Genomic DNA, 27345 nt, shown 5'->3' with positions numbered 1-27345 from the left:
TACTCTGCATATAAGTTAAATAAGCAGGGTGACAATATACAGCCTTGACATACTCCGTTTCCTGTTTGGAACCAGTCTGTTGTTCCATGTCCAGTTCTAACTGTTGCTTCCTGACCTGCATACAGATTTCTCAAGAGTCAGGTCAGGTGGTCTGGTATTCCCATCTCTTTCAGAATTTTCCAGAGATGGTTGTGATCAAAGGCTTTGGCATAGTCAATAAAGCAGAAATAGATGTTTTTCTGGAACTCTCTTGCTTTTTCGATGATCCAGTGGATGTTGGCAATTTGATCATAATGGGCTTCCCACATGGCGCTAGTGGTAAAGAACCTGCCTGCCAATGCAGGAGATGCAAGAGACTTGAGAGACACAGGTTCCATCCCTGGGTTGGGAAGATCCCCTGGAGGAGGGCATGGCAACCCATTCTAGTGTTCTTGCCTGGAGAATCCCATATACAAGAGGGGTGGTCCATGGTCCATAGGGTCGCAAAGAGTCAGAAACAACTGAAGCTACTTAGCAGCAAATATAAAATAGATAAGCAGCAAGGTCATGCTGTGTAGCCCAGAGAACTCTATTCAGTATGTTATAATAATCTATAAGGGAAAATAATCTTAAAAAGAGTATACATCTGAAACTACCACAACGTCGTAAAGCAACTCTACTTCAACATAAAAAGAAACTGTTTGGGGGCTTCCCTGGCACTACAATGAATAAGAATCTGCCTGCCAATGCAGGGGACATGGGCTTGATCCCTGGTTGCGGAAGATCCCACATGCCGTGGGGAACTAAGGCTGAGAGCTGCAACTGCTGTAGCACGTGTGCCTAGAGCCTGTGCTCCATGATGGGAGAAGCCACTGATGCCAGAAGCCAATGCACTGCAACGAGAGAAAGCCTGCATGCAGCAACCAAGACCCAGCAACCAAAAATCAAATAAATAAAATAAGTAAGAAAAATGTCATATTAGAAAAATAAAAAAAACTCTTCTCCAGGCGGCTTGGCAACATAGCTCCTCTTAGTCTCTCACATTCCCTGCTCAACAGTGACATGTAGCATCTTTTCACACCCTCATTAGCCTGCTCTGTTCCCTTTGCTGTGAATTGCTTTTTCCTTTCCTTTGCTTGGGGCTTCTCTGGTGGCTCAGAAGGTAAAGGATCTGCCTGAAATGCAGGAGACCTGGGTTTGATCCCTGGGTCAGGAAGATCCCCCGGGGAAGGAAATGGCAACCCACTCAGTGTTCTTGCCTGGAGAATCCCAGGGACGGGAAGCCTGGTGGGCTGCTGTCTATGGGTCGCACAGAGTTGGACACAACTGAAGCGACTTAGCAGCAGTAGCAGCAGCCGCAGAGAGACTAACACTTTCACACTATCCTTTGCTTATCTTTTCTATGAGGTTATTCATTTCTCTTACCTATTTGCAGAAATTCTTACATCATGGACATGAATCCTGGTTGTGTTATACACATCATACATCGTTTTGGCTGATGTCATCATCTTCGTAGCACCTCTGGGAAGATGTCGCTGCAGCGACCACCCTGGTTTCAGGATGGACAGTGTAGTGACAAGACAGTCAAGGTAGAAGATGGTGGGTGGTGGAAAGAGAGAGTCTGCCCTCAACCACCTCTGATGGTGAAGGCAGTGACGGATGCACTGAGGAAAAAGCAGGCAACTTGGAGACGAAATGACTGTTTACCCTTACCAACTATGCCATTTGGGACTTCACTTCTCTGAAGCTGGCTTTTCTACAAAAGAGGGGAAATTTGCTTTCTATAGGTTTTTGTGTGGAACAAATGAGTAAATTCGTGTAAACGACCTGCCTCAGGGCCTGGCACTATCGGTCTGGCACCCAATAACATGATACAGACAGATGCCTTTTGGCCATTTTGAAGGATCATGAACCCATAGCTGATGCTACTTTAATATATTTTTATTATCCATTTGTCATAATGTCCTGGTCAGCTATGACATATTCGGAAACTCTTCATTCAAAGCTTGGAGACTGAAATACTCTCAGACTGTAAGGTCGCCGCCCACTTTCAGTGATTGGCAGATGAGGCACTGGGGCCGGAAGTGAGGAGGAGACTAAGTCAGGAGTCAGGGAGTGGGGGGCGGTAACCTCACCCAGCAAAGCCAAGGGGAAGGGCCGGCGAATCCTTTACTATGGCTGGAAGAGGAGGTCTTTTGATGCTGGAAAACTTCATAGGTGGAAAATTTTTACCTTGTAGCTCATACCTAGATTCCTATGATCCCTCCACAGGGGAAGTGTACTGCCATGTGCCAAACAGTGGGAAAGAAGAGGTGAGTACATTCAGTTGGAGGAGACTGAAATCTGCTTAGCCTGGCAGTGACTTATGGTACTTAATTTTCGAGGAGCAAAGGGGATGGCTAAATATTAGCCGAAGGAAGATTTTTAGTTCTCAGAAGGTTTATTTTGTAGCTGGGTGTATATGATGTATGGAACAAATCTCAGGTGATCATATGCAGAAGTGACTAATAATCTAGATAACCTCACAGAGAGCCACAACTCTCAGACATTCCTCAGTGGCTGCTAGTAAAACGTAGTGTTTGTAATCATTATCATATTACTAAGTGTTCCCTTTCTCGATCAAGTTTGCCTGAATTTGCCACTATATTCATGGATTTCCAGAAAACCTGTTACTTCACTAAACAAAAATTTTAAACCCAGGAATTATTTATCCTCTAATAATTCTTCATGTCTTCAAATTATCTAATAAAGTAAAAACCGATCATTTGAATGATGAAATGCAAAATCAAATTCCTACATATTTTTGGATTTAAATTTAACATTACTTTTTCTTACTCAAAGGAAACACACACGTTAAAACTTTTTTTCAGTGATGTAGAGTTAATATTATTCAAGAGTTTTGTAAGATATTTAAGATATATTTGATTAGTATCTTATTGCACTGAGAAAAATATATTCGAGGTGATAAATGTGGCTGATGAATGTATACTCATCTAAAGCCTAATAGATTTTAATTTATTTTGTAAAGCACAAAGAACTAGATTATTTAAAAGATGTGTAGTCTATATATATATATTAACAAATAAGTAGTATATGCAAGGTGTTTTTTTAAAAAAGGGTTAAGATTTTTTTCTCTATTGTTAATAATATTGTAAATCTGTTTTGTATTAAAAAAAAAAAACCTTTAGACTTCTGGATTAAAGTTTGCAAATATTGACTAGTTTGTTGGTTAAACTGTAACCCACAGTTTTATCTGTTTCAAATGACCTGGGATTACATGGGGAAAATCCAGCTTTGTGTTTTCCAGTTCTGCTTGTCTCAGTCCTTTCTGAAATAAAGTTAAAAATGACAAGTACATCAAATTCAGGTGAAATCTTTTCTGCAGCTAATGACTCAGCCTTTTCAGATGAGAGAGAGGGATCAGTACACCTGCTGGTAGAGGAATGTATATTTTGGATTTCCCAGTAATCTAGCTTGCAGACATTGCATCTGATCCCACAAATCTCATGTTTTTCTGGCTTGAAGAATATGGTTGTCATGCAGGTTACAAGCCCAGTGTCCCCCAAAAGTCACAAAAAGTGCTGCGATGCTGCCGACGGGGCTTGTGGTCTTTCAGCATCTGCCTTGTGCTGTGCATTCACTAAGCCATGGAGCAAAAATTGTCCCAAATCAGCATTGTAACACCTGTAAACGAGACTCTATCATCATCCTTATTTTACTGACGACAACATGCTTATATCAGTGATCACACGAACACACACGCAGGCACACACTTTCGTAGCTTTTGCACTGTAGTGTTGCAGTCATAAGCACAGATTGGGGTTCGACTGCCTGGCTTCAAAGATCGGCAGCACCACTTACTATGTATGGTCTGAACTTAGAGCTGAACCTCCCTGTGCCTCAGTCTCTTTATCTATAAAATGGGATAATAATAACATCTTCAGTGTTGTTCTGAAGATTAAACAGACTGACATATGTAGAGCCTTTTGTGTCTAGGATGGGTAAAAGCTTTCCAAGTAGTTTTTGCTGTTATTATTGTATATAGTGGATTAATACGTGCTCTATATTAAATAGCATAGGACGTGTGACCGAAGACAACTTAGAAAATATGACTGGACTTGAATTTTCTGCTTTTCAAAAAGATCAGAGTTTTACATGGACAATTGGAGGAAGACCAGATTTGACACTGACTCTCCTCTTGTTGGCTGGCAGTAGGGTGTCCCCAAGGCTACAGCTCCTGATGGAGATTTGAGATTTGGTTTTTGAGGTGAAACCACCCAATTCCCAGAAATTTATAATTAAGATGAGAATCATTTTTTATACCTTTAGCTTATCTGAAAGTGACCTTGTTTACGTAAAGAAAACAGGAAGGCATGTAGATGAGATTTGGAGTGAGAGGGCAACTGAATTGTCACATCATGTGATGCAAGAACGGCTTCCCTGGTGGCTCAGTGGTAAAGAAGGGGCCTTCCAACGCAAGAGATGTGGGTTTGATCCTTGTGTCGGAAAGATACCCTGGAGAAGGAAATGGCAAGAAAGATGCTGTGATGGCTGGATGACTGTGGGAAAAGATTCTGAGATTGAGATGGGTCCCCTGGTGGAAGAAAAGGTGAGTGATTATAAGTGCCATGCAGGTGAGAGAGGAGGAGTGAGACACAGCCTCTGGATTTGCCATCTTTGGACAGGGCATGGCTCAGATATTGCCTAACACATTATTGCCCGGGGATTTTTACAGAACCTAACGCCTATGGCTGTGGGCTTCCCAGGCGACTCAGTGGTAAAGAATCCACCTGGCAATGCAGAAAAGGCAAGAGATACAGGTTCAAACCCCAAGTCGGGAAGATCCCCTGGAGTAGGACATGGCAACGCACTCCAGTATTCTTGCTGGAACACCCCATGGACAGAGGAGCCTGGTGGGATATAGTCCACAGGGTTGCAAAGAGTCGGACACAACTGAGCACACACACACAGTGCCTGTGGCTGGTGATTTGTTAGGTGAGTGAATGTTGGATCACAGGGATATTTGTCTTTTTCTTGGCCTGATATTTACATCGTCTGAATCAGAACTATATTCTGAAGAACTGTCATCTTCTGAGACACAGTCAAACAAAGTATCTGTATTCAGTTCAGTTCAGTCGCTCAGTCGTATCCGACTCTTTGCAACCCCATGAATCGCAGCACGCCAGGCCTCCCTGTCCATCACCAACTCCCAAAGTTCACTCAAACTCATGTCTATCGAGTCAGTGATGCCATCCAGCCATCTCATCCTCTGTCGTCCCCTTCTCCTTTTGCCCCCAATCCCTCCCAGCATCAGGGTCTTTTCCAATGAGTCAACTCTTCACATGAGGTGGCCAAAGTATTGGAGTTTCAGCTTTAGCATCATTCCTTCCAAAGAACATCCAGGACTGATCTCCTTTAGAATGGACTGGTTGGATCTCCTTGCAGTCCAAGGGGCTTTCAAAAGTCTTCTCCAGCACCACAGTTCAAAAGCAGCAATTCTTCGGCACTCAGCTTTCTTCAAAGTCCAACTCTCACATCCATACATGACCACTGGAAAAACCATAGCCTTGACTAGATGGACCTTTGTTGGCAAAGTAATATCTCTGCTTTTCAATATACTATCTAGGTTGGTCATAACTTTCCTTCCAAGGAGTAAGCGTCTTTTAATTTCATGGCTGCAATCACCATCTGCAGTGCTTTTGGAGTCCAAAAAAATAAAGTCTGACACTGTATAAAATTCACTAAAAATTTTTTCTTCACTCAGAATTTCATGATGCATCATTTTTGGAAAATTTTAAATTTTGAAAATTTATAACATACACAGGATTGGAACAAAAACCCGGGGAAGCAAAATGTGAATGATAACAACAGTCACAAGTTGTATAATGACCCCTCAGTCAGTTTTAAGGGAGGAGAAAGGCAGCAGTAGTTTAGTTGCTTAGTTGTGTCCAACTTGTGTGACTCCATGGACTGTAGCCCTCCAGGCTCCTCTGTCTATCGAATTCTCCAGGCAAGAATACTGGAGTGGGTTGCCATTTCTTTCTCCAGGGAATCTTCCAGACCCAGGGATCGAACTCAGATCTTTTGCATCACAAGTGGTCTCCTGCATTGCAGATGGACTTTTTACTGACTGAGCCACCAGGGAAGCCCTGAAGGGGCAGAAGATGCCCTGATAATTCATTCCGCCTGCATGAACTGGCCTTGCTCATATCTTCCCATGCATTGTTTGCTTTGGACTTAACTCTAAAACCTGGTCCCCAAGCCATCTGTTCAAATTCTTCTCCAACAGAGGACCCTTCCACTGGGTGGAGCCAGGCAGAGGCAGGGACTGTGGCCATAGCAGGCCAGCTGTGGTCTTGGGAACTACAAAGACCTGGGTTTACATCCTGATTCTGCCACTTATTAGCTGTGTGACCTCTGGCAAGTTACTTGAGCTCTCTGTGCTTCAGTTTGTTCATCTGTATAATGGGCTTAACAATACTCATGTTACAGAACTTTAAAGGGGGTTTAATGAAATAATTTGTGCAAAGCATTTAGCACCTTCCTTTATGTATAAAAAATAGTCAATACATAACTAATATGATAAGTCATTCCAAGTCAGAATGATAGTCTGGGATGTGATTTCAAACTTTTAGACTTTATCAAGTATGTCAAAACTTCTTTAAGAGTTTAGGGATTCAGTACACCCTTAAGTTTCCTCTCTCGTATGATATTCAAAAACTTCGGTATTTTGAAATTACTGAAAATGTATACCAGCTATTGAAATAGCTTCTTTCGATTACCACCACATTCTGGATAACTTGATTGAAATGGAGAATTTGGGGTTTTTTTTGTGGTGCCCTGTTTTGCTGGTTAAGTAAACAACACTTCATGGGCAACTCAGCACTGAAGAGTGTCAAATATTTGGAAGTAGGCAGAAAAAAAGTGAGATAAATACAGACCTGGGTTCTGGACTCATCCAACCCTCGAGTGGTTGTTCAGTTGCTCAGTCGTGTGTGACTCTTTGTGACCCCATGAACTGCACCATGCCAGGCTTCCCTGTCCTTCACTATCTCCTAGAGCTTGCTCAAACTCATGTCCATTGAGTCAGTAATGCCATCCAACCATCTCCTTCTCTGTCATCCCCTTCTCCTCCGGCCCTCAATCTTTCCCAGTATCAGGATTTTTTCCAGTGAATCAGCTCTTCACATCAGGTGGCCAAAGTATTGGAGCTTCAACATCAGCCCTTCCAGTGAATATTCAGGGTTGATTTCCTTTAGGATTGACTGGTTTGATCTCCTTGCTGTCCAGGGGGCTCTTAAGAGTCTTCTCCAGCACCACAATTTGAAAGCATTAATTCTTTGGCACTCAGCCTTCTTTAGGATCCAACTCTCACATCTGTACGTGACTACTAGAAGCTCTTAGCTTCTGCTCCTCAAGCGATGGGGTAAGGTGACCCTCTTCTGTTTGCTCCTGCAAGGTCGAAGCTGCGGTGGAGGCTGCCAGAGCAGCTTTTCCAGGCTGGTCCTCCCGGAGCCCCCAGGAGCGCTCACAGGTGCTGCAGCGGCTGGCGGACTTGCTGGAACAGTCCCTGGAGGAGCTGGCCCAGGCTGAGTCCAAGGACCAAGGTGAGAGGGGTCTGTGCCATCCTCTTCCCTCTTTCTCCTGCCCGCTCTCTAGTGGAGCCAAGTTTAGTGCCCTGTCCTGTATGGAAATGTGCTTACTCAGATGCTGGCCATTCACACCCTCCTTCCAAGTTGTCAGTTGATCTCTTGCCTGTTAATCATATGAATAGAACTCCAGACTCTTTCATCACGTGACCCCTTGTGGGCCCATCAGGCCCGCCCACCCAGTGCTTCTCATGGCAGCGGTAAAGCTTGGAAAGCCCGACCAGCCAAGGCCTCTGAAGGCTGAGGCTGGCAACTGGCCCACTTCTGCCTCATTCTGATGGTCAGAGCAAGTCAAGGCTGAACCCAAGTTCAAGAGGCAGGGAAATAAACACACTGTTGGTAGAAGGAATTACAAAGATGTTATAGCAAAGGGCATGGATTTGGTGAAGAGGTAGAACAAGAAGGCTGAGAGTGCAGCCCTCCAGCAGTTCTAAGTAGAGAGTTTCAAACCAAAAAAAATTTTTGTTTCTTCCTCTTTTTTTTTTAACTGCATTATTCATTTTTTATTATATTTTTTAATGGAAGTATAGTTGCACTGCTTCATTTAAAATGGATAACCAACAAGGACCTACTGTATAGCACAAGGAACTCTGCTCAATGTTATGTTGCAGCCTGGATGACAGGGGAGTTTGGAGGAGAATGGATACATGTGTATGTATGGTCTGAATTGCTCTGCTGTGCACCTGAAACTGTCACAACATCATCAATCGGCTTTACTCCAATGTAAAATAAAAAGTTAAAAGCAAACAAAACAAACAAAAATTGAAGTATAGTTGATTTAAAATTTTGTGTTGGTTCCAGGTGTACAGCACAGTGATTCAGTTATATACATCTATATACACATTCATATAAATGTGTGACTGCTCTTCAAATTGTCTTGTGTGTGTGTGTGTGTGTGTGTGTGTGTGTTGGTTGCTCAGTCATGTCTGACTCTTTGCAACCCCATGGACTGTAGCCTGCCATGCTCCTCTGTCCATGAAATTCTTCAGGCAAGAATACTGGAATAGGTTGCCATGCCCTTCTCCCGAACCAGAGGATCTTCCTGAACTAGGGATGGAACCCATTGCAGGCAGACTTCTACCTTCTGAGCCACCAGGAAAGCCTATATATATATGTGTGTGGTGTGTGTGTGTGTGTGTATTAGTTGTTCAGCTGCTCAGTCATGTCTGATTCCTTGCGACCCCATGAACTGCAGCATACCAGACTTCCCTGTCCTTCACCATCTTCCGGAGCTTGCTCAAAACTCATGTCCATTGAGTTGGTGATGCCATCCAACCATCTCCTTCTCTGTGATCCTCTTCTCCTCCTGTATTTAATCTTTCCCAGCATCAGGGTCTTTTCTAAAGAGTCAACTCTTTGCATCAGGTAGCAAAAGTACTGGAGCTTCAGCCTCAGCATCCGTCCTTCCAGTGAATATTCAGGACTGATTTCCTTTTGGATTGACTGGTTTGATCTCCTTGCAGTCCAAGGGACTCTCAAGAGTCTGTGTGTGTGTGTGTGTGTATATATATATATATATATATATATATATATATATTCTTTTTCAGATTCTTTCCCTTTATAAGTTATTACAAGATATTGAGTATAGTTCCCTGTGCTCTACAGTAGGTCTTTGTTGGTGATCTATTTTATATACAGTAGTGTGTATATGTTATCCAACCTCCTAATTTATCTCTTTCCCTTCCTTTTCCCTTTGGTAACCCAAGTTTGTTTCCTAAAAGCAAAGATAATTTGAAGGGGACATAGTCAAGTAATGTAGAAAGATTTCCAATATGTCAGTCACTGTTCCACTCCCAACACAATGTCCCAATTTTTAAAACTGCTTCCCAGAAGTCATCATAATGGAGTAAATGTCTGCAAATCTCTGTAAAGATGGTTAGGATATACATGTATGTATATATATGTATATGTATGCTGCTGCTGCTAAATTGCTTCAGTTGTGTTCGACTCTGCAACCCTATAGACCATAGCCCACCAGACTCCTCCGTCCGTGGGATTCTCCATGCATGAATACTGGAGTAGGTTGCCATGCCCTCCTCCAGGGGATCTTCCCAACCCAGGGATCGAACGTGCGTCTCTTAAAGTCTCAATCATTGGCAAGCAGGTTCTTTACCACTAGTGCCACCTGAGAAGCCCTGTATGTATGTATGTATGTATGTATATGTGGCTATAAAGTGGCCTAAAGTTAGAAAGCATCTTGACCCCAAACCCTTAAGTATAAAATGCTTCCTGATGTGGCAGCGTCTCCCAGCATCACTAAAGATAACTAAGGGACAGTTCAGGTAAGTGTGTGTCTAGGAAGTGCAGGGGGCCCGTGACGGTGAGCAAGGGCCACACAGCATCCTCTGCTGGTTCCCATCATCGTTCTGCCACATGCTCATCTTAATGGCTCCACTGTGTGCTGAGGAGTTAATTAATATCATCACATGTTTTTTGGTGATGTGCAAACACAGCTGTCTTAACACCCATTATTCCATCCCCTCTGCAGCATGTCCAAAGCTTGGTGATTCTGAATTGAAAGCGCTGGTTCGGGTGAAGCGGTAGCATCTGGAATGATCATAGCTATGAATCGTTCATTCTAATAAGCAAAGATTATTTGACTCAATTCTAACCACTTCTACTTCATCTTATAATCTCACATTTAATTATTTCCTGGTCTTATTAAACCATGATCAACACTCTCTGTAATCAAGCAATGCCCATCCCAGGCTGGAAGGAGCAGAAGCTGCTTCAGAGGGAGCTGGGATATGTGTGCGGTAGGGTCTCCTCCAAGTTCGAGGTGAAGTACGCTGACGGTGCCTTCTGCTGTTGACTTCTTACAGGGAAAACCATAACCCTGGCGAGAACCATGGACATTCCCCGGGCTGTGCACAACTTCCGGTTCTTCGCCTCCTCCATCCTGCACCACACGTCTGAATGCACACAGATGGACCACTTGGGCTGTCTGCACTACACAGTGCGGGCCCCCGTGGGCATCGGTAGGTGCCGCGCAATGACGGCTGGGCCACAGTAGCACGTGGAGATGCTTGGTCCGCCCCGTAGAAGTGATCTAAGGGGACAGACTTTAAAAAAAGAAACTTCTGCTCTATCTGAAATTGAATTGACCTTAAAAATCTAAATCTAGTTTATTTTGTTTGTGTCAAATTCCCACTTATCCCTACATTGTTCTTGAGGAATCACAGGGAAAGGAATGACACTGAGAATAAATTCATAAATCAGGACGTTTTGTTCCTTGTAATGAAAAAAAAAAAAACAAAAAAACCTTTCAGGAAAGTAGTGCGGTTAAGATCACAGTGGGGTAAACGTCACTTTTGTGTGCTTCAGTATTGTTATCTGGAAATTGGGAGAATAGTTTAATTTTGTCTATATATGTTGTATGTGAATTATATAAATTAACAGATTTAGAGCACTTAGAACAGTGGCTGGTACTGTGATAAATAAGCCTTGACTGTATTATCTATTGATACTCATTTCTGTGGTTCCTGCATTTCAGAAATATATGCAATGACTAAAGATGTCCACTAGATGTCATTGTTTCCTCTGAGAAAAAACCATCAACTGTTTCACGAGTTCCATTTTACTAGTTCCATTTTATGATAGGATAAAAGAAGATGTTAAAGAAAAGAAAATGGACATTTTGCCACTTTTATTATCTGAACCCTTCAGAAATAACATTTTCAAGGCAGTATAACAAAACTTTAGTCTCCAAGAAGTATACTAACACACTATGCTGCAAAAATATTCTCTTACTCCCTGAAGAGCAGATTTTTCAGTGGGAAATTTAATAATATATAAAGCATATTTACTTTCATAGCTCAGGTTTGAGGGTAGAGTATAAAATAAAGTGACTCCATTTACTTATTCATAACATGGGTTTTATTTTTATGCATTTTGTGGTCGGAAGTCTGGATGGCTTCTTACATGAAGACACATTCTAAATGTTATAGATGTTACTTAGCCAGCAAACCTATCTGGTTAGGATACAGGTGAGAACCTAGAGATAATTTATTTATTACAAAATTCCCTGGGTTAGCTAAAATGGATTTCACATCTCAGAACCTATTTGCTCTTATTTATTACAAATAATTGTGAACAAATTAAGATCTTATGTCTCAATCCACAACTAATTAGAAAAACAGGTGGAAAAATTTAGAAGAAATAATGCCTAGACCATTTAAAGATAAAAAAGATTGTTGAGACAGTGCAAAGATCAGTTTACAAACCTCAAAACTGATCATATTCTGAGACTGTTTAGGGCGAGGTGACAGACAGCATTTTAGCCCTGGTACTTCTATTGTTCTTGTTCATAAATATAATTGAAAGTCATCAAGAAAAGAGTAAGCGGTATTGATTATAGTTTTAAAGGTATGGCAGTTTGTAATATATTTTAGACTTATTTCTCTGAAATTCTACAGAAATTCTACAAAAGACTGGAGATTCTTTTGTGGAATTTTTTGAAGCATTGAAATTCCACAAACGATTGGGATTTTGGAAGAGCAAGCTGACATTTGGTGTAGCACGAAGGAGTTTTCATTAGTAAAGCATGTCTGGCCCATCTGCTTTGAAGGGTATGTCATTGCTGGCGATGCTTCTGTTCTCCTCTGTTAGCTGCTCTGATCAGTCCCTGGAATCTGCCCCTCTATCTGCTGACCTGGAAGATTGCTCCAGCGGTCGCTGCTGGCAACACAGTGATAGCTAAGCCCAGCGAGCTGACTTCCGTGACCGCATGGATGATGTGCAGACTCCTGGAGAAAGCAGGTAATCAGTGTTAGGGTGTCAGAGGAGAGGCACATGACTGGCTTTGGAGATGTATGTTTTGTAGGCTTTAGCCACTGTAGGGTCACTGACATTTGTAAAATAATGAAAAAAAAATTTTATTGGAGTATAGTTGCTTTACAATGTTATGTTCATTTCTACTGTACAGAAAAGTGCATCAGATGTGCACATACATACATCTCTTTTTTAGAGTTGCTTCCCATTTAGGTAACCACAGAGCATTGAGTAGAGCTCCTTGTGCTGAGGTTTTCATTAGTTATCTGTTTTATACATAGTAGTGTATATATTGGAGAAGGAAATGGCAACACTTTCCAGTTTTTGTACCTGGAGAATCCCCATGGACCGATGAGCCTGGCAGGCTTCAGTCCATAGGGTCACAAAGAGTCAGACGTGACTGAGTGTATATATGTCAATCCCAATCTCATAATTTATCCCACCCTCCCTTTCCTCTCTTGGTGTCCATACATTTGTTCTCTAAGTCTGGGGCCACTGACATCTGAAAAGTTATTTTGAATAGAAATATGCTCGGCAGATCCCAGGGACATCTTTGGTTATTTGTCTTCTTTAACCTTTTCTGAGAAGTACACTCTTCTGAGCGGATCCATGGGCTTCGCTCCCACTGCTTTCTTTATCCTTGCCCGGAACGCACTGCTGTGGGACAGTCCTCCCTGCGGGGTTCCACGGACAGCAGCCAGAGCAAAGGACAGCGGCACAGCGGCTGGCTACAAGAGCCTGACCAAATCCGACACTAGCCTTCCCCAGACAGTGTCTCCAATCATCAATTTAAATCCTGCATTGGCACCACTAGTGGATCTTGATGAAAAGAAAATATTGCTAGATACCACTCTGATTTGCATAGGAACAGAATGCCTGAGACAAACAGCCCATTTTCAAGACAATTGAATAGACACCCCTTAGTTTTCCCTGCACTGGAACCCACTACCGTGCAGATGATGATGCACTGTGGCTCCTTGTCTTTCTCTTGCTGATGGTTTAATGGCCACGTGTGTTCCTGGCTTCATTCCAGAGTGTTGAGCCAACACCATGCTGGGGTTGGAAGGTCACAGGCAGGAGGCTCTAGCTTGTAACCCACGAGGAAGCCCCTCACTGTGAGGCCCTGAGCTCATATCTCTGGGTTGGAATGACCCGCAGGTGGGCTGGGGGAACAGGCTGTCTTTCGGGCCCTGTCAGTCCCTGCTGCGCTCGCTTACTTCTAGCCCCCAGAGAAGGTGCTTCCCTGCTCACTTATGACCATAGAGGGGGCAGTTGCTGAAAGCCTGTCTCTGTTCTCCTAAACACCTTTTCTCTCAAAGCAAAAACATACATGTTGGCTTCCAGCATAGCTAAGCCAGTTCCTTACTCCAGGGTATAGATGACAAGTTAAGTGGTGCTTGTTTAGGGAAGCACATGGGGCCTTGTGACCCTGGTTTATTTCCCTCCTATCCTATGGAGGAAAGAGGTTACCCAGGCTAGGTCTCTGGGTTGACGTCAATGGCTGCTCTGGACCTTTGGAAACATCCTTACCAAACTGGTAAGGATAAAGTGGACATCCTTACCTTCTTTGCATCCCAGAATGTGTCATCCTTTCCTTACAAAGGTGACCGTGTTCTATCCCTTTCTTTGCAAAACTGACTCTAGTATCTGCAAAGGTCCAAGGGATTTCTTCCCTGTCTCTTGCCCACTGGTTCTTTGGTGTGAGACAAAAGGCGGGCCTCTGCTCTGCTTCATCCTGTGTTGGGAGGATGCATGAGGAGGTGGGGAGGGACCACAGAGCCACATCCTAGACACCTCCCTGTCCTAAAATCAGCTACTTCTTGATCTATGAGGATTGCTCTTGTCTAACCACCCTCCCCTTTCAAATAACCCAGAACCCAGTCTGCATGAGAGTTTAATGTTTCCATTTATTTGCACAGCACTGCACTCTTATTCCTATGGGTGAATAAACCTGTTATACCAAGATGGTCCTTCCCTCCCTCCCACTCTGGGCTGGTTTTGCCAAACTCTCCTCCTCCAACAAACACTGAGAGTGTGATGATCCAATCACACCTGATATGAGCCCTCAGTTTCTCCACTGGGATAGGGGTGTCAATCTCATCTATTTAATTCTGTTTAGAGCACTCTAAGAGAAACTTCCAACTGTGTAAGAAAGCTAAAACCACCTGCTAATGCAGTCTGGATATTGCAAGATCTAGCTCCGCTAGTCCTGAGTGTTCAAACAGACTTGGAAGATGAACTTCCTTTGAAATAAAAAATCATTTAAGATGTTTTGAAGTACCCCATGAATACCTCTTTGCAAATCTTAGAATATTTGTTTTTATCTTGGGTGCACCAAATGTTTGCCCTTATTCTTGAAGTGGCCACTGCTGGTAGATTTCTGGCCCTTCCTATTAATTTTTGTTCTGCTCTATTTAAGCTTAAAATTTTCCTTATCACCATCCAGCCATATCCTGGCACTGGCAAGCCTCCCTTCGCTTCGCTGTCTCTTAGCCACCTACATTGAGTTTTAGTGAATTGTTATTTGCCAATTAAACTGTCTTTCCTCTCTTATAACCAGAATCTCTTAAGGGTAAAGGGTGAATGTCTCTAGAAAAATTTCATTAATGTCTGGATCAAATGGCAAAATGGTTTTGAGAAATACAAGCCACTAGATACATAACTCAATTTATTAACATTGGAGTTCAAGGAAATGTAATCAAAATGTAAATTCCATTGTGTAGAAGGCACTCTGCCTGCTGAAATGAGCTCATTTTCCTGTAATGATAAATATGTGGTATTTCTGTTTTTTCTCACCCTTTAAAAAAATGCTAAAATAAGCATTCGAAGTGATTTGAGCCATTTTTTTGCCTTCAGGATTCACGAAGTCCAACAGTCCACATTCTCTGGCTCTCAACTCTCCATCTGAATACCGGGCAAATATCCACAAGCTCGCTAGTGATGGAGATGCAGGACTCATGAGAATGTGAATGATGGGAAACTTTGTCCTTGTTTTCCCCTATCATCAGCTGGCAGGACCTCTCCCTCAAACCTCCTCTTTGGTCCAACCCATGGCCTAGCTGCTCTCATATGGTGTCTGTGAGCCAGGATGCACTTGAGCTGGATTTCAAACAAGTATGCAGGCTGAATGCAGAGGTGGGGCCATTAGAGGGAGACTCTGCCAGACCCCTGTCTCCTTAGGGGCTCACCTGGATAGGGCCTCAAGGTGATATGGTGAAGGCTGTGTTCTGTGGGAAGGGGTTCTTGATGGTCACGGATCATCAGTGAGAACTTATCATGTATACCTTAAGAGCATGTTCTTCAAGAGATGATTTTAATCCAAGAGAGTATGTGTAAGTCGGAGCAAGGGAACAATGATAGGAGCAAGAGAGTAGTTACCTTACAAAAGAGCATCTCTGCATCTCCTGTTGTTCAAACCTGCAAACACAGGGAATATACTCAGCTACCTCCAGGCAAACCCTAAGAGTTTCCTGGACGCAATCGATTGCACATAGATTTTTTTTTTCTGAACACTTAAATCTTCCCAAAGTCAAGAACCTTTTCTGAATCGGATACTGTACACATTCATGCATTCATTGACTTAATAGTTACTTACTAACCAACACCTAGTTTTGCCTTCTATTGGTTGTTATTTAACCCTGGGATTAAACCTGAGTCTCTTACGTCTCCTGCATTGGCAGGTGGGTTCTTTACCACTAGCACCGCTTGGGAAGCTCTTATTTAACCTCACTTTGCCTCAATATTCTCATGAGTGATGTGAGGATATTAATATGATGTATCTCATGGAGCTATTGGGAGATCTAAAGGGTGTAACCCACTTATAGTTACAGTTGATTCACAGTGAGCACCCAATAAATGTGAGCATTTACTGGCATTATCTCTTTACATTTTTATTTTTATTATTAGTAAAATTATTTTAAGAACATAAATACGTAGCATTATATCTTCTTTTCTCATTGATCTGTTTTAAATGTGATGCATTAAAAATATTTTTCTAGGGATTTCCCTGGCGGTCTGGTGGTTAAGACCCTGCATTTCAAATGTAGTGGGTGCCAAGTTTGATCTCTGTTTGGGGAGCTAAGGTCCCATATACCGACAGCATGGCCAAAAAAAGATGTTTTTTAAATTGAGTATTCATTCTATCTGGCAAAGTAGGCCGTGGCACAAGGGATACAACAGAGGGCAAAACACAAACCCCTGTCTGCCCTTGGCTGGTGCCCCTTCTAGTGGTGGATGTGTAATGAACAGGTAAATCCATAAAACACAATGAATACGTGCAGATATAGGGCAGTAAGTTTTGTAATAGAAAAGCCTGGAGCACCTACGTGGGGGTGTTCTTGGACACTCAGTCTTAGAGGGTGATGGTGCATCCAGATCGTGGGGAACAGGACCTTCATCTCAAAAGTCACCTTCCCCAGGGGACCCTCCCTCTTTCTCCTAGGGAGGTAGCCGCTCTCTTCTCTGGCTTCTGCAGTGTGGATGCTCCCTGAACTTAACCTTTGCTGTCCTCTCTCACAGGGCCTGACCTGCCTGAGGGTATCTCTGCATCCTCAGCCCCTGAGGCTTACTCAATACTCTGGAATGAATTACGTAGGGCGTTTAACCCTGCATTTTCTAGGGCAAAGCACCCAGAGAAATTCCACGTGGGGCATAATACAGGCAGAGATGATGCTGTTGTCTCTGTTTTGCTATTGACTAGAGACAATCATTAACATCCCGTCTCACCCCATTCAAGCTACAGAAACGAACACAACATTGACAGCAATCATTTTGCCAAAAAAACCCAAAAACACCACCCCCAAAACAAACAAACAAAACACTGTGAAGGAGAATCTTTGTGTAACCTGAAGCCCTTGACTCGCTGAGAAGAATGGCTGTAACCGGTACTGCTTCCCATCCAGGTGTTCCCCCAGGTGTGGTAAATATTGTGTTTGGAACGGGGCCCAGGGTAGGCGAGGCCCTGGTGTCCCACCCAGAGGTGCCCCTCATCTCCTTCACTGGGAGCCAGCCCACCGCTGAGCGCATCACACAGCTGAGTGCCCCCCACTGCAAGAAGCTCTCGCTGGAGCTGGGGGGCAAGAATCCTGCCATCATCTTTGAAGATGCCAACCTGGCCGAGTGCATTCCGACAACTGTCAGGTCCAGCTTTGCCAACCAGGTATGTCCTCTGTTTTTTTTCTCCCCTTTTGTTTTTTTGCTTGTTTTTTAACTCAGCAGCCTTGTCAAACAGCATCTGTTGCATCACAGTGAAAACCAGGGTGAGTAGGTCAATGCAGGGCTATTTCAGTGAAAGGAGAATGGTTATATTGTGTTACTCTTTCGACTATCTCTTCAATCTTAATGTCGCTTGGTGGCATTGTGGCATCACAGCTCCTGTTTAGTGAGCTCTTCTTCTCCAGTTGTTGTTCAGTTGCTCAGTCAGGTCCCACTCTTTGTGACCCCATGGACTTCCCTGTCCTTCACTATCTCCTGAAGTTTGCTCAAACTCATGTCCATTGAGTCGATGATGCCATCCAGGCTTCCCTGTCTTTCACTATTTCCTGTAGTTTGCTCAAACTCACATCCATTGAGTAGGTGATGCCCTCCAACCTTCTCATCCTCTGTCACCCTCTTCTCCTCTTGCCCTCAGAACTTTTATGGGGGACCAGCCATGGGCCAAATGATTGCTTTCTAGCTTCTCCATTCCTCTATTTATACTTTTCCCAGTCTTTTCTTGCTGTCCAAGAGTCCTATCTCTTGGAAAGCTTATTCTCTGCCCTCACCCAAAAGCACCTCAAATGCATTCACACACTTAGAAATAAATATTTGAATCAGTCTCAAGCGGGTTTCTTACCTTAAAATCATGGAGGAGCCTCAAGCAACTTTGTATTTCCTGATCATTGGAAGAATTGTGAAGGTCCAGTATCAATGTGATGAAAATATGTGTTTATGTGTACAGGTGCAATCATACACACACAATGCTGACAAGTCCAGAATGTAGTTTGTAAACTATTACATGTTATGCTCAAATAATAGTAAGGATGGCTTTTCACTCAGAAACCTGTTAGTGCCTCTCCCGGGAACACCCAGTGTCTCTGTTTGGATGTCCAGTATCATCTGAAACTTCGCCTGAACAAAGCAGAACTTCTGATTTCCCTCCTTTCCCTGCGCCATCTCTGCTCTCCCTGCCTCGTGTTTTCCTTTCTGAAGAAAAGACTATCATCCACTGTGTGCTTGGGCCAAAAATCTGGCACTCATCCTTGTTCTAACCTGCTCTTTTCCTTCCACTTCACTTATCCACCAATAGGTCCAATTGGTTCTATCTTTAAGGTATATCCGCAATCTTCTTGGGAGCACCTTTGCCAGTTTCTTTACCCTTTTGGAGTCCCCTTGCCCCTTTAAGAATCTGTTGACCTCAGTGGATTCCTTTCACGTCTCTCATCTCTGTTGATTCCACCTGGTCCAAGGTACCCTCCCTTACCCGAGTGTCTGAAAAGCTCTCCTAACCCACTCTCATTCTCTCCAATTCTATTCTCCACACAGCTGCCAGAATGATCATTTAAAAATGTAAATCCTGACCACATCTTCTTGCTGCTTGAAGCTGTCCATGATCCTTTCATGATACTGAGGATAAAATGCAAGCTCCTTGTGAGCCTGTGAACCTATAAGATTCTGCATGATGTTGCCTCGCTCCTCACCTCCTGCCTTTATCTCTATGTTGCTCTGACCCCCATTCCTGCCTCCACTCCCCCACCCCCTTCAGCCCCATTCACCTTCCTCGCTTTCCTCACACACTCCAAGCTCGTTTCTCACTTACTGCTGAGAATTCTGTACCTCTCTCCATCTGGCTCCTTCACATCAGTCAAGGGTCAATTCAAACATTCCCTGTTCACTAGCGTCATCCAGGACTCCCTTTAATAAAAGGGAGTAAAACTTCTCTCTCCCCACTAGTTTCTACTCTTATCCTCAGCTTAGTTTTCTTGTATTGTTTTGGTCATGGCCTGAAGTTGTGTTATTTATTAAGCATTATTGTGTTATTGCCTGTCTTCCCCACAAGACAATGTATTCCAGACGGTGGGACTGTCTTGTTGACTGCTGTTCCCGATTGTCTAGACCAGTGCTGGATATGTGACAGGCTCTCAGAAGTGCGGGGCGATCTGTCCATGCCGTGGAGCCCCCTGTCTTGTCCTTGTCTTCATGAGTCATTCTTGGCAGGGTGAAATCTGCCTGTGTACCAGCAGAATCTTTGTCCAGAAGAGCATCTATAGTGAATTTTTAAAGAGGTTTGTAGAGGCGACCAGAATGTGGAAAGTTGGTATTCCTTCTGATCCATCGGCTGACATGGGCGCTCTGATCAGTAAAGCTCATCTGGAGAAAGTAAGTAAAACCCTCTGTGTAAGTTTCAGAAAGAATTCTTAAAAAAAATTTTTTTTCAAAAATTTTGTATTGGGGTGTAGTCAATTGACAATGTCGTGACAGTTTCAGGTGAACCGCAAAGTGACTCAGCCATACATATGCATGTATCATTCTCCCCCAGACTCATTCCCATCCAGGCTGCCATATGACATTGAGCAGAGTTCCCTGTGCTATACAGAAGGGCCTTGTTAGTTTTCCATTTTAAATATAGCTACGTTCCATGTACTATGCGGGGTTTCCCTGGTGGTTCAGATGGTAAGGAATCTGCCTGCAATGCGGGAAACCCAGGTTTGATCCCTGGGTCAGGAAGATCCCCTGGAGGAGAAAATGGCAACCCGTTACAGTATTCTTGCCTGGAAAATCCCATGGACAGAGAAGCCTGGCAAGCTACAGTTGCTGGGGTAGCCACAAAGAGTTGGCCATCTATAAAGCAGGTCCTTGTTGATTATTCATTTTAAATACAGCAGAGTGTACATGCCCATCCCAAACTCCCTAGCTATCCCTTTCCCTGGTCCTTCCCTTGGCAACCGTAAATTTGTCCTCTTAAATCTGTGAGTCCAGAAAGAATTCTTATGGGGAGAGAAACTCAGTGCCAAGGCATAGCACCATCTTTGAAATACTGTTAAATTACTACCCTATTCTTTTGTTAAAAATTATGATCTGTGGGAAATTGTCTCTGGGTCCCAAGCCTGAAAATGTTAAAGATAGATACACAAATGTAATCAAGTTAAAGCAGCACCTACATGACATAAATAAACTTGGGAAGTCAGCATGGAGTCTGGCTTCCTTAGAGCCAGTCAGAGTGAGGAAAGCAAATTTCAAAGCATAAAGGTCAGCTGACGAGAGTGTTGTGGGCTGAGGGTGGCAGGGATTTCCACAGGTAAATGTTCCCAGTCAGTTCTCAGGCCGTGAGGTTCTGCCTCTGGGTGATAGCAAACAGGGGTTCTGGAAGTATGCATCCAGTCTGAACAATGTGGACTTTAGCTGGTGGGGTGATTGTGGGGTCTTTGTGGGAAAAGCCATTGAAGAAGGTGTTCTCGGGTGCTTTGTGGAATTTGGGTCTTTAAGATCATTTTCATTTCCTGATAAAACTCCCACAATAAGTCATAGAATTTTGGAGTTAAAAGATCTCATTTTGAGCTATGGTAACTAAGACCAAGCAAGGGTAATGGTAGTACGCCCCCAGGGGTTAACCAGTGAGGGACAGAACCTTTACATAGATTCAGCAGGCTTGCTACATTTGAACTTTGACTTTCACTATACTGTGAAGCACAGATTCCCACAGGTAGGAACATGTAGCATCAGTCTTCCCAGTCTCTTCTTATTTCTTTTCTTTTCTCAGTAAAATAGGAAGCAAAGTGAGGAGGGGAGATGGTGTTGAAGGTTTCAAGGAGGAGGGAGAGTTCTGAGATAGTCTTCAGGGAGATCAGGAGAGAGAGAAATGGATTTGAAGTGACAGTATTGTCAGCGGGGCAGCTCCAAGGGCTACCCCCGGAGCTGTGATCACTTGTGGTCACACTAACAAAGCATATGGTCATTGATTTAAAGTGAGGCCAGCCAGCATGGCTGTGTCTTCCTCCAGTCAGATTCACCTGCACAATTGCAGGCACAGAGGTAGCAGTCCCCAGAGTGCCGCTGGGGGACCCACAGCTGTGGATGTTCCCATCTTGTGAAGCAAGGTGTCTCCTGGTGTAAGAGGCTCCCTGGTTCTCTCTCATCTGACTGTTCTGAACTCAGGGATCCATGCTGTAAACCCACACATGCAAATAAGTGGTGAAAAATAACTTTTGCCTCTTTCCAAATGATTCCTATGGAGAAAAGTTACCTTTCCAGGAGCATCTTTCATTAAGCTCAGGCCAAGTGAAATTAAAAGACGCTTGCTCCTTGGAAAAGAAGTTATGACCACCTCAACAGCATATTAAAAAGCAGAGACATTACTTTGCCAACAAAGGTCCGTCTAGTCAAAGCTTTGGTTTTTTCAGTAGTCATGTATGGATGTGAGAGTTGGACTATAAAGAAAGCTGAGCACTGAAGAATTGATGCTTTTGAACTGTGGTGTTGGAGGAGACTCTTGAGAGTCCCTTGGACTGCAAGGAGATCCAACCAGTTCATCCTAAAGGAAGTCAGCCCTGAATATTCATTGGAAGGACTGATGTTGAAGCTGAAATTCCAATACTTTGGCCATCTGCTGTGAAGAACTGACTCATTTGAAAAGATCCTGATTCTGGGAATGATTGAAGGTGGGAGGAGAAGGGGATGACAGAGGATAAGATGGCTGGATGGCATCACTGACTCAATGGACATGAGTTTGAGTAAGCTCTGGGAGTTGGTGATGGACAGGGAGGCCTGGCGTGCTGCAATTCATGGGGTCGCAAAGGGTTGGACACAACTGAGTGACTGAACTGAACTGAACTGATGTGCTGTCTGTGCTTAGTCGCTCAGTCGTGTCTGAATCTTTGCACCTCCATGGACCACCAGGAGGTAGCCACCAGGTTCCTCTGTCCATGGGATTCTCCAGGCAGGTATACTGGAGTGGGTTGCCATGCCCTCCTCCAGGGGATCTTCCCAACCTGGAGATCGAACCTAGGTCTTCCACATTGCAGGTGGATTCTTTACTGTCTGAGCCACCAGGGAAGCTCAGGCCATGGCACCATCTAAGGTCCCCTGTGCAGTTCACCAACTCGCTGGAGACTCAAAGCTCTCTTCATCAACGCAGCAGAGAAACTGTTCTGTCCTAGGCACTGTCATAATCATTAAGTTCTCCAATGAGGGGAGGTACGTCAGTGAAGCAAATCAAAGTATTTGACTTTCCTGTAGCAGTTGAATCATGTGTAGCCCCTCTATGTGTGTGCACGTGCACGCATGCATGCACACACACACAAACTGTCTTTTGTGTGTGAGAGAAACCGACACCATTCACAGACTCCTATTGGTTGTTACGACTTTTCTTGGTCATATTCTGATTATTTCTCCCTTTTGCCCTATATCGTGAACTTGGACCAAATACAGACTTGCTGGGTTTCCCCGTATTGTAGGTCCTGTGAGCATTAATGCAATATTTGTGATGCTCAGCGTATTCCTGCTGGCTCAAAGGGGCCCGCCCTCTCTTTAGCCCCCCACCCCCCTGCACCCTCCTGAACTCCACCACAGGCTCTCCTCTGCTCTCCAACAACAAGCAGCCTCAGGCTGTGTGAGCTACTCTACCCCACGTGGGCAACAGGACCTTTGTCTACTGAGCCCTGGTTCCATTCAGAGGAGAAGAGTAAACAAAGCAGCTTCTGACCCTGTTGTTGTGCTGTTCAGTCACTCAGTCATGTGTCCGACTCTTTGCGACCTCATGGACTGCAGCACGCCAGGCTTCCCTGTCCTCCACCATCTCCTGGAGTTTGCTCAAACTCATGTCCATTGAGTCAGTGATGCCATCCAACCATCTCATCCCATTTCCCCCTTCTCCTGCCCTCAGTTTTTCCCAGCTTCAGAGTCTGGACCCTGTGGTGCCCTTTAGATGATGCCTCATGATGACAAGACAGTCAAGAGGAGGCCACTTAAAGTCTGGTTGTGCTAAGCTCAAACACACTTCCCTTTTAAGACATCCATCTTGAAAAGAGGGTACCTCATGGGGTTGCAAAGAATCGGACATGACTGAGTGACTGCACACACACACACACACACACACACACCTCAAAAAGTTCTGAGGTTCTACTAGAAGATGTTACAGTGTTAAAAAATTTTTTTCGCAGTTAAGAACTTAAAAATAGTATTTATCATCAGCCATTTATTTTTGTATTTTAGGGAAGAACATACAGATGGTATTTCCATTATTCTAATGCACACAGAAGTGCAGGTAGCTGTGGGGTTCCCCTTGTTTTGTGGTTCCACACGCAGATCTCTCAGCTTGGCTTGTAGTCACCCCAACACACACTCAAAGTCTCAGAACCATCCTGCTGAGGTTCAGAGGGTCCCTGGACACCTGCCATCCTCACTACTCTGCCCAGAACATGTGTGCCTGGATGCCAGGAGCCGCAGCTTTGCCCTCTGGGTCTCTCACCCCATGAGCCCCTGGACGGGGGCTTTGCCAGCTCAGGTCTTGTGAGTGGACTCTGTGTGTCTCTGCCCATTGAGAGGGAGCCAGTGGAAGCAGCTCGGGAAGCATATATGTGTCTTTTTCAGGCTGCGATTCTTCTCAGTTCAGTCTGCCAAACCTTAGTCTGGGATCAAGGAGGCAGCAGACACGCTCCACTGGTGGTCGTGTTTCCTCACCTTTCACCAGGAAGCTGTGGGGCTGCAAGTCAAGGAGAGGCAGGCTGCCATCTTGGCGTTCCAACCCTCCTCTTCTGCAGTGGGTCTCTGACATCTCCAAACCAACTTAGCCAGGGGGGTCTTTGTGTCCATCCTACTTCTGTGGGATTGTCACAACAGATGGAGATGCGGTGACAGAAGAACCCGACTGGAGCATGTGACGGATGCTCTGTAACAGCAAAGGGCTCCTAGGTGCAGGCGTGGCATCCCAGGTTCCCAGTGATGGCAGGGGAGGCACGGGAAACGGCAGGTGATATTATCCTCAGGGGATGCAGAAATGTCTCCCTTGTCTCTTTCACAGGGTTGCCTTTTGTTTTTGTTTTTTTTTTTCCTCTCTGGAATCCTCACCTACATGACTGTCTGGAGAATCTGGCTCTAGGCCAGCCTCCCAAAGATGCAAGTAACTGGAGAGAGAGAATGCTGGATGTTGACAGTGAGTCTGGAGGAAGCACAGAGGAAGTTCATGGGTTTATCCCCCAGTAAGGCCAAGCTTTGGGTCTAACTAAGGTCTACTCTTTTATTATTTTTTTTAAACCAAAAACATTTTATATTGAGGTATAGCCAATTAGCAACGTTGTGACAGTTTCAGGTGAACAGTGAAGGGACTCAGTCATACATACACATCATTCTCCCCCAAACCCAGCTTCCTGTCCTCCTTTGTCAGTTAAGAAAACTGGCATACAGAGTAGAGACATCCTTGAAGTCTCACAGCTTGCGAATGTCCGATTATGCATTATACTGCCATCATCACCATCAACACGAGCAGCAGCATCTGACCCTCAGAAGTTTTACTATGTGTCAGGTGTCACGCTAAGGACTTTACATATATTATCTTATTTAGTCTTTGCAAGAACCTATGAAAGAGGTGGCACAGTCAATCCCATTTTTCTGACGAGGAAACTGAGGCCTAGAGCATTTGAATCCCTCAGCTGGTAAGGACCTGAGATCGGAGCTCTACTGGACTCCTAAGCCCGCTCTTCCAACCTCCAGGCTTTGACTTTTATGTCCAAAATTACCAAGTGCTGACGATTCTCTGCTCTCTCCGCTCAAGGAAAGGTCTTAGAGGAATAGTTCATTCCATTTTGTATCACCTTTATCAGTCACAAGGTTGTTAGGAGTGTAGATATCATTGTGTCATCTGGGGATATTTTCTCTAGGAAAGTTCAGTTTCGTGTGAGTCACCTTATATGCTAACTTAGATGAATTCACAATTTGAAAACCGACACTTCCCTTCACATTTTATTATCCTAAAAGCTTCGAAGAGAGAATTGGGTAATTTTGCTTAGACACGATCATCTGAAGGCAGAGTGCTCCTTGCACTGTTTGAATGGCTGCTGAAAGTCCTGGCTCTGCATCCAGCCGGGCCTCTGGAGACTCACCTGCACACACCCTGTTCACACAGAACGCTGCCTCTTGGCATCTTTTAATTAATGTGAGTGTGCTGCTTCAATAGGGGCAAGAGAACAGGAGAAAGAGAATTCTATCTTTATTGTTTATCAGCCGTATGAACTATGTACCCTTTCGGAGATTCACTTATGTCATCAGCAAATAGAGAACAGTAATATGTAGCTAATAGAGTTTTGAGAGAATTATGTGAGAATGTGTTAAAAGCACTTATCCACATGCCTGGCTCTTAGACCTTAAATAAACAACTGTCCTTTTCTTACCTGTGAGGGCTGACTGGCCAGATGATGGTTAGAGCATGTCTGCCCTCAGGCTTAGCAGCTGAGTGAAAATACAATCAACCTTAGATATTATGGGGGGAATAACCTTATATGTCTTTCCTGTGTGTGCATGTTCAGTTGTGTCCGACTCTTTGCTCCCCCATGGACTGTAGCCTGCCAGGCTCCTTCATCCATGGGATTCTCCAACAAGAATACTGGAGTGGGTTGCCATTTCCTACTCCAATATGTCTTTCCTAGGTGCTTGAAAAATATTGAATTTTCTCTGTGCTATGTGAAGACAAATGATAAGTTGTTACTATGTTTTTTATCTGCCCAGGTCAGAAGTTACATCAAGAAAGCTCGCATGGAAGGGGCCCAAATTCTGTGTGGTGAGGGAGTGGATAAGTTGAACCTTCCCCCCAGAAATCAGGCAGGGTACTTCATGCTTCCCACGGTGATAACAGATGTTAAGGATGAGTCCTGCTGCATGAAGGAAGAGATATTTGGTCCAGTGACGTGTGTCGTCCCCTTTGATAGTGAAGAGGAAGTGATTCAAAGAGCCAACAATGTTAAATATGGACTGGCTGCTACCGTGTGGTCAGGCAATGTGGGGCGTGTCCACCGGGTGGCCAAGAAGTTACAGTCAGGCTTGGTCTGGACCAACTGCTGGCTTATTAGAGAGCTGAACCTACCTTTTGGGGGGATGAAGACTTCTGGGGTGGGCAGAGAAGGAGCCAAAGATTCTTATGAATTCTTCACTGAAGTCAAAACCATCACTGTTAAACACTGACCTTGGCCAGTGCAGAAGCTGATGCCTGGCTGCAGAGAATCTGTCGTCTAGTGTGGTGAAAAGAAATCCCTGCATAAATTTCAGCCAAGTCTTGACTCAGCAGAAGATTCTCTCTATAGCTTATTCTCTGTACTCAGTATTTTTACCAACTGGTGAAAAGATGTTTGCTCTTTTCAGTAAGGAGTCAAAGAAGAGAAGATCCCTGAGTAGGAAGGCATACAAAGGAAGCCACAGAAACATTGGGCTCCTCCTAGGCTGTGTTTTTATTGTATTTTTTCATCGTTTTGATTCAATTCTTGAAAATTCACAGATAATTAGTTTCTTTTTTTCATTTGCAAGTATATGCTAAAAAAATCTACAAAGCCAAAGAGAAACACATCACCATAATCGCTAACTTCGGGGAGATTGCGGAAATGGTCTCTCCATCCATCAGCCACTGGCATGGCTCATTAGTAATTGACTGTACCTCATTATGCAAGGGATGCTTTGCATGTTGATGATATAATTTATGTGGGATTTGTCAGAGTAACCGTATATGGTAGGTCCTACTAAATATATCTTTATGAGGACAAAGAATAATGAAATAATGACTACTTTTGGAAGAAACTCAGAACAAGGAGTTCGATATTTTCCTACTATGGAGTCTAATCAATTCCAATTCAAAGTGTATGTATCTCAGGAGACTTAAAATTTTTGAATACTGTATGGCTGAGTCTCTTTGCTTGTCTACCTATAGCTATCACAGAATTGTTAACTATATTCTAGTATAAAATAAAAAGTTTAAAAACTTTACTAATCT

At 43.9% G+C, this 27345-nt stretch overlaps 1 protein-coding gene across 1 annotated transcript; it reads left to right on the top strand.

Annotated features, from left to right (window-relative positions):
* The first annotated feature begins 1438 nt into the window (after window positions 1-1438).
* ALDH8A1 (aldehyde dehydrogenase 8 family member A1) lies at window positions 1439-27345 on the top strand. The gene is made up of 7 exons (XM_055534686.1): window positions 1439-2291; window positions 7439-7586; window positions 10451-10606; window positions 12237-12386; window positions 17300-17556; window positions 19593-19754; window positions 26094-27345. The coding sequence occupies exons 1-7, from the start codon at window positions 2154-2156 to the stop codon at window positions 26544-26546; spliced, it is 1464 nt and encodes a 487-aa protein (XP_055390661.1). The 5' UTR covers window positions 1439-2153; the 3' UTR covers window positions 26547-27345.

Source organism: Bubalus kerabau, chromosome 9 (assembly GCF_029407905.1).
Source record: "Bubalus kerabau isolate K-KA32 ecotype Philippines breed swamp buffalo chromosome 9, PCC_UOA_SB_1v2, whole genome shotgun sequence".
Classification (NCBI taxonomy): domain Eukaryota; kingdom Metazoa; phylum Chordata; class Mammalia; order Artiodactyla; family Bovidae; genus Bubalus; species Bubalus kerabau.
This window is presented reverse-complemented; position numbering and strand designations above follow the sequence as displayed.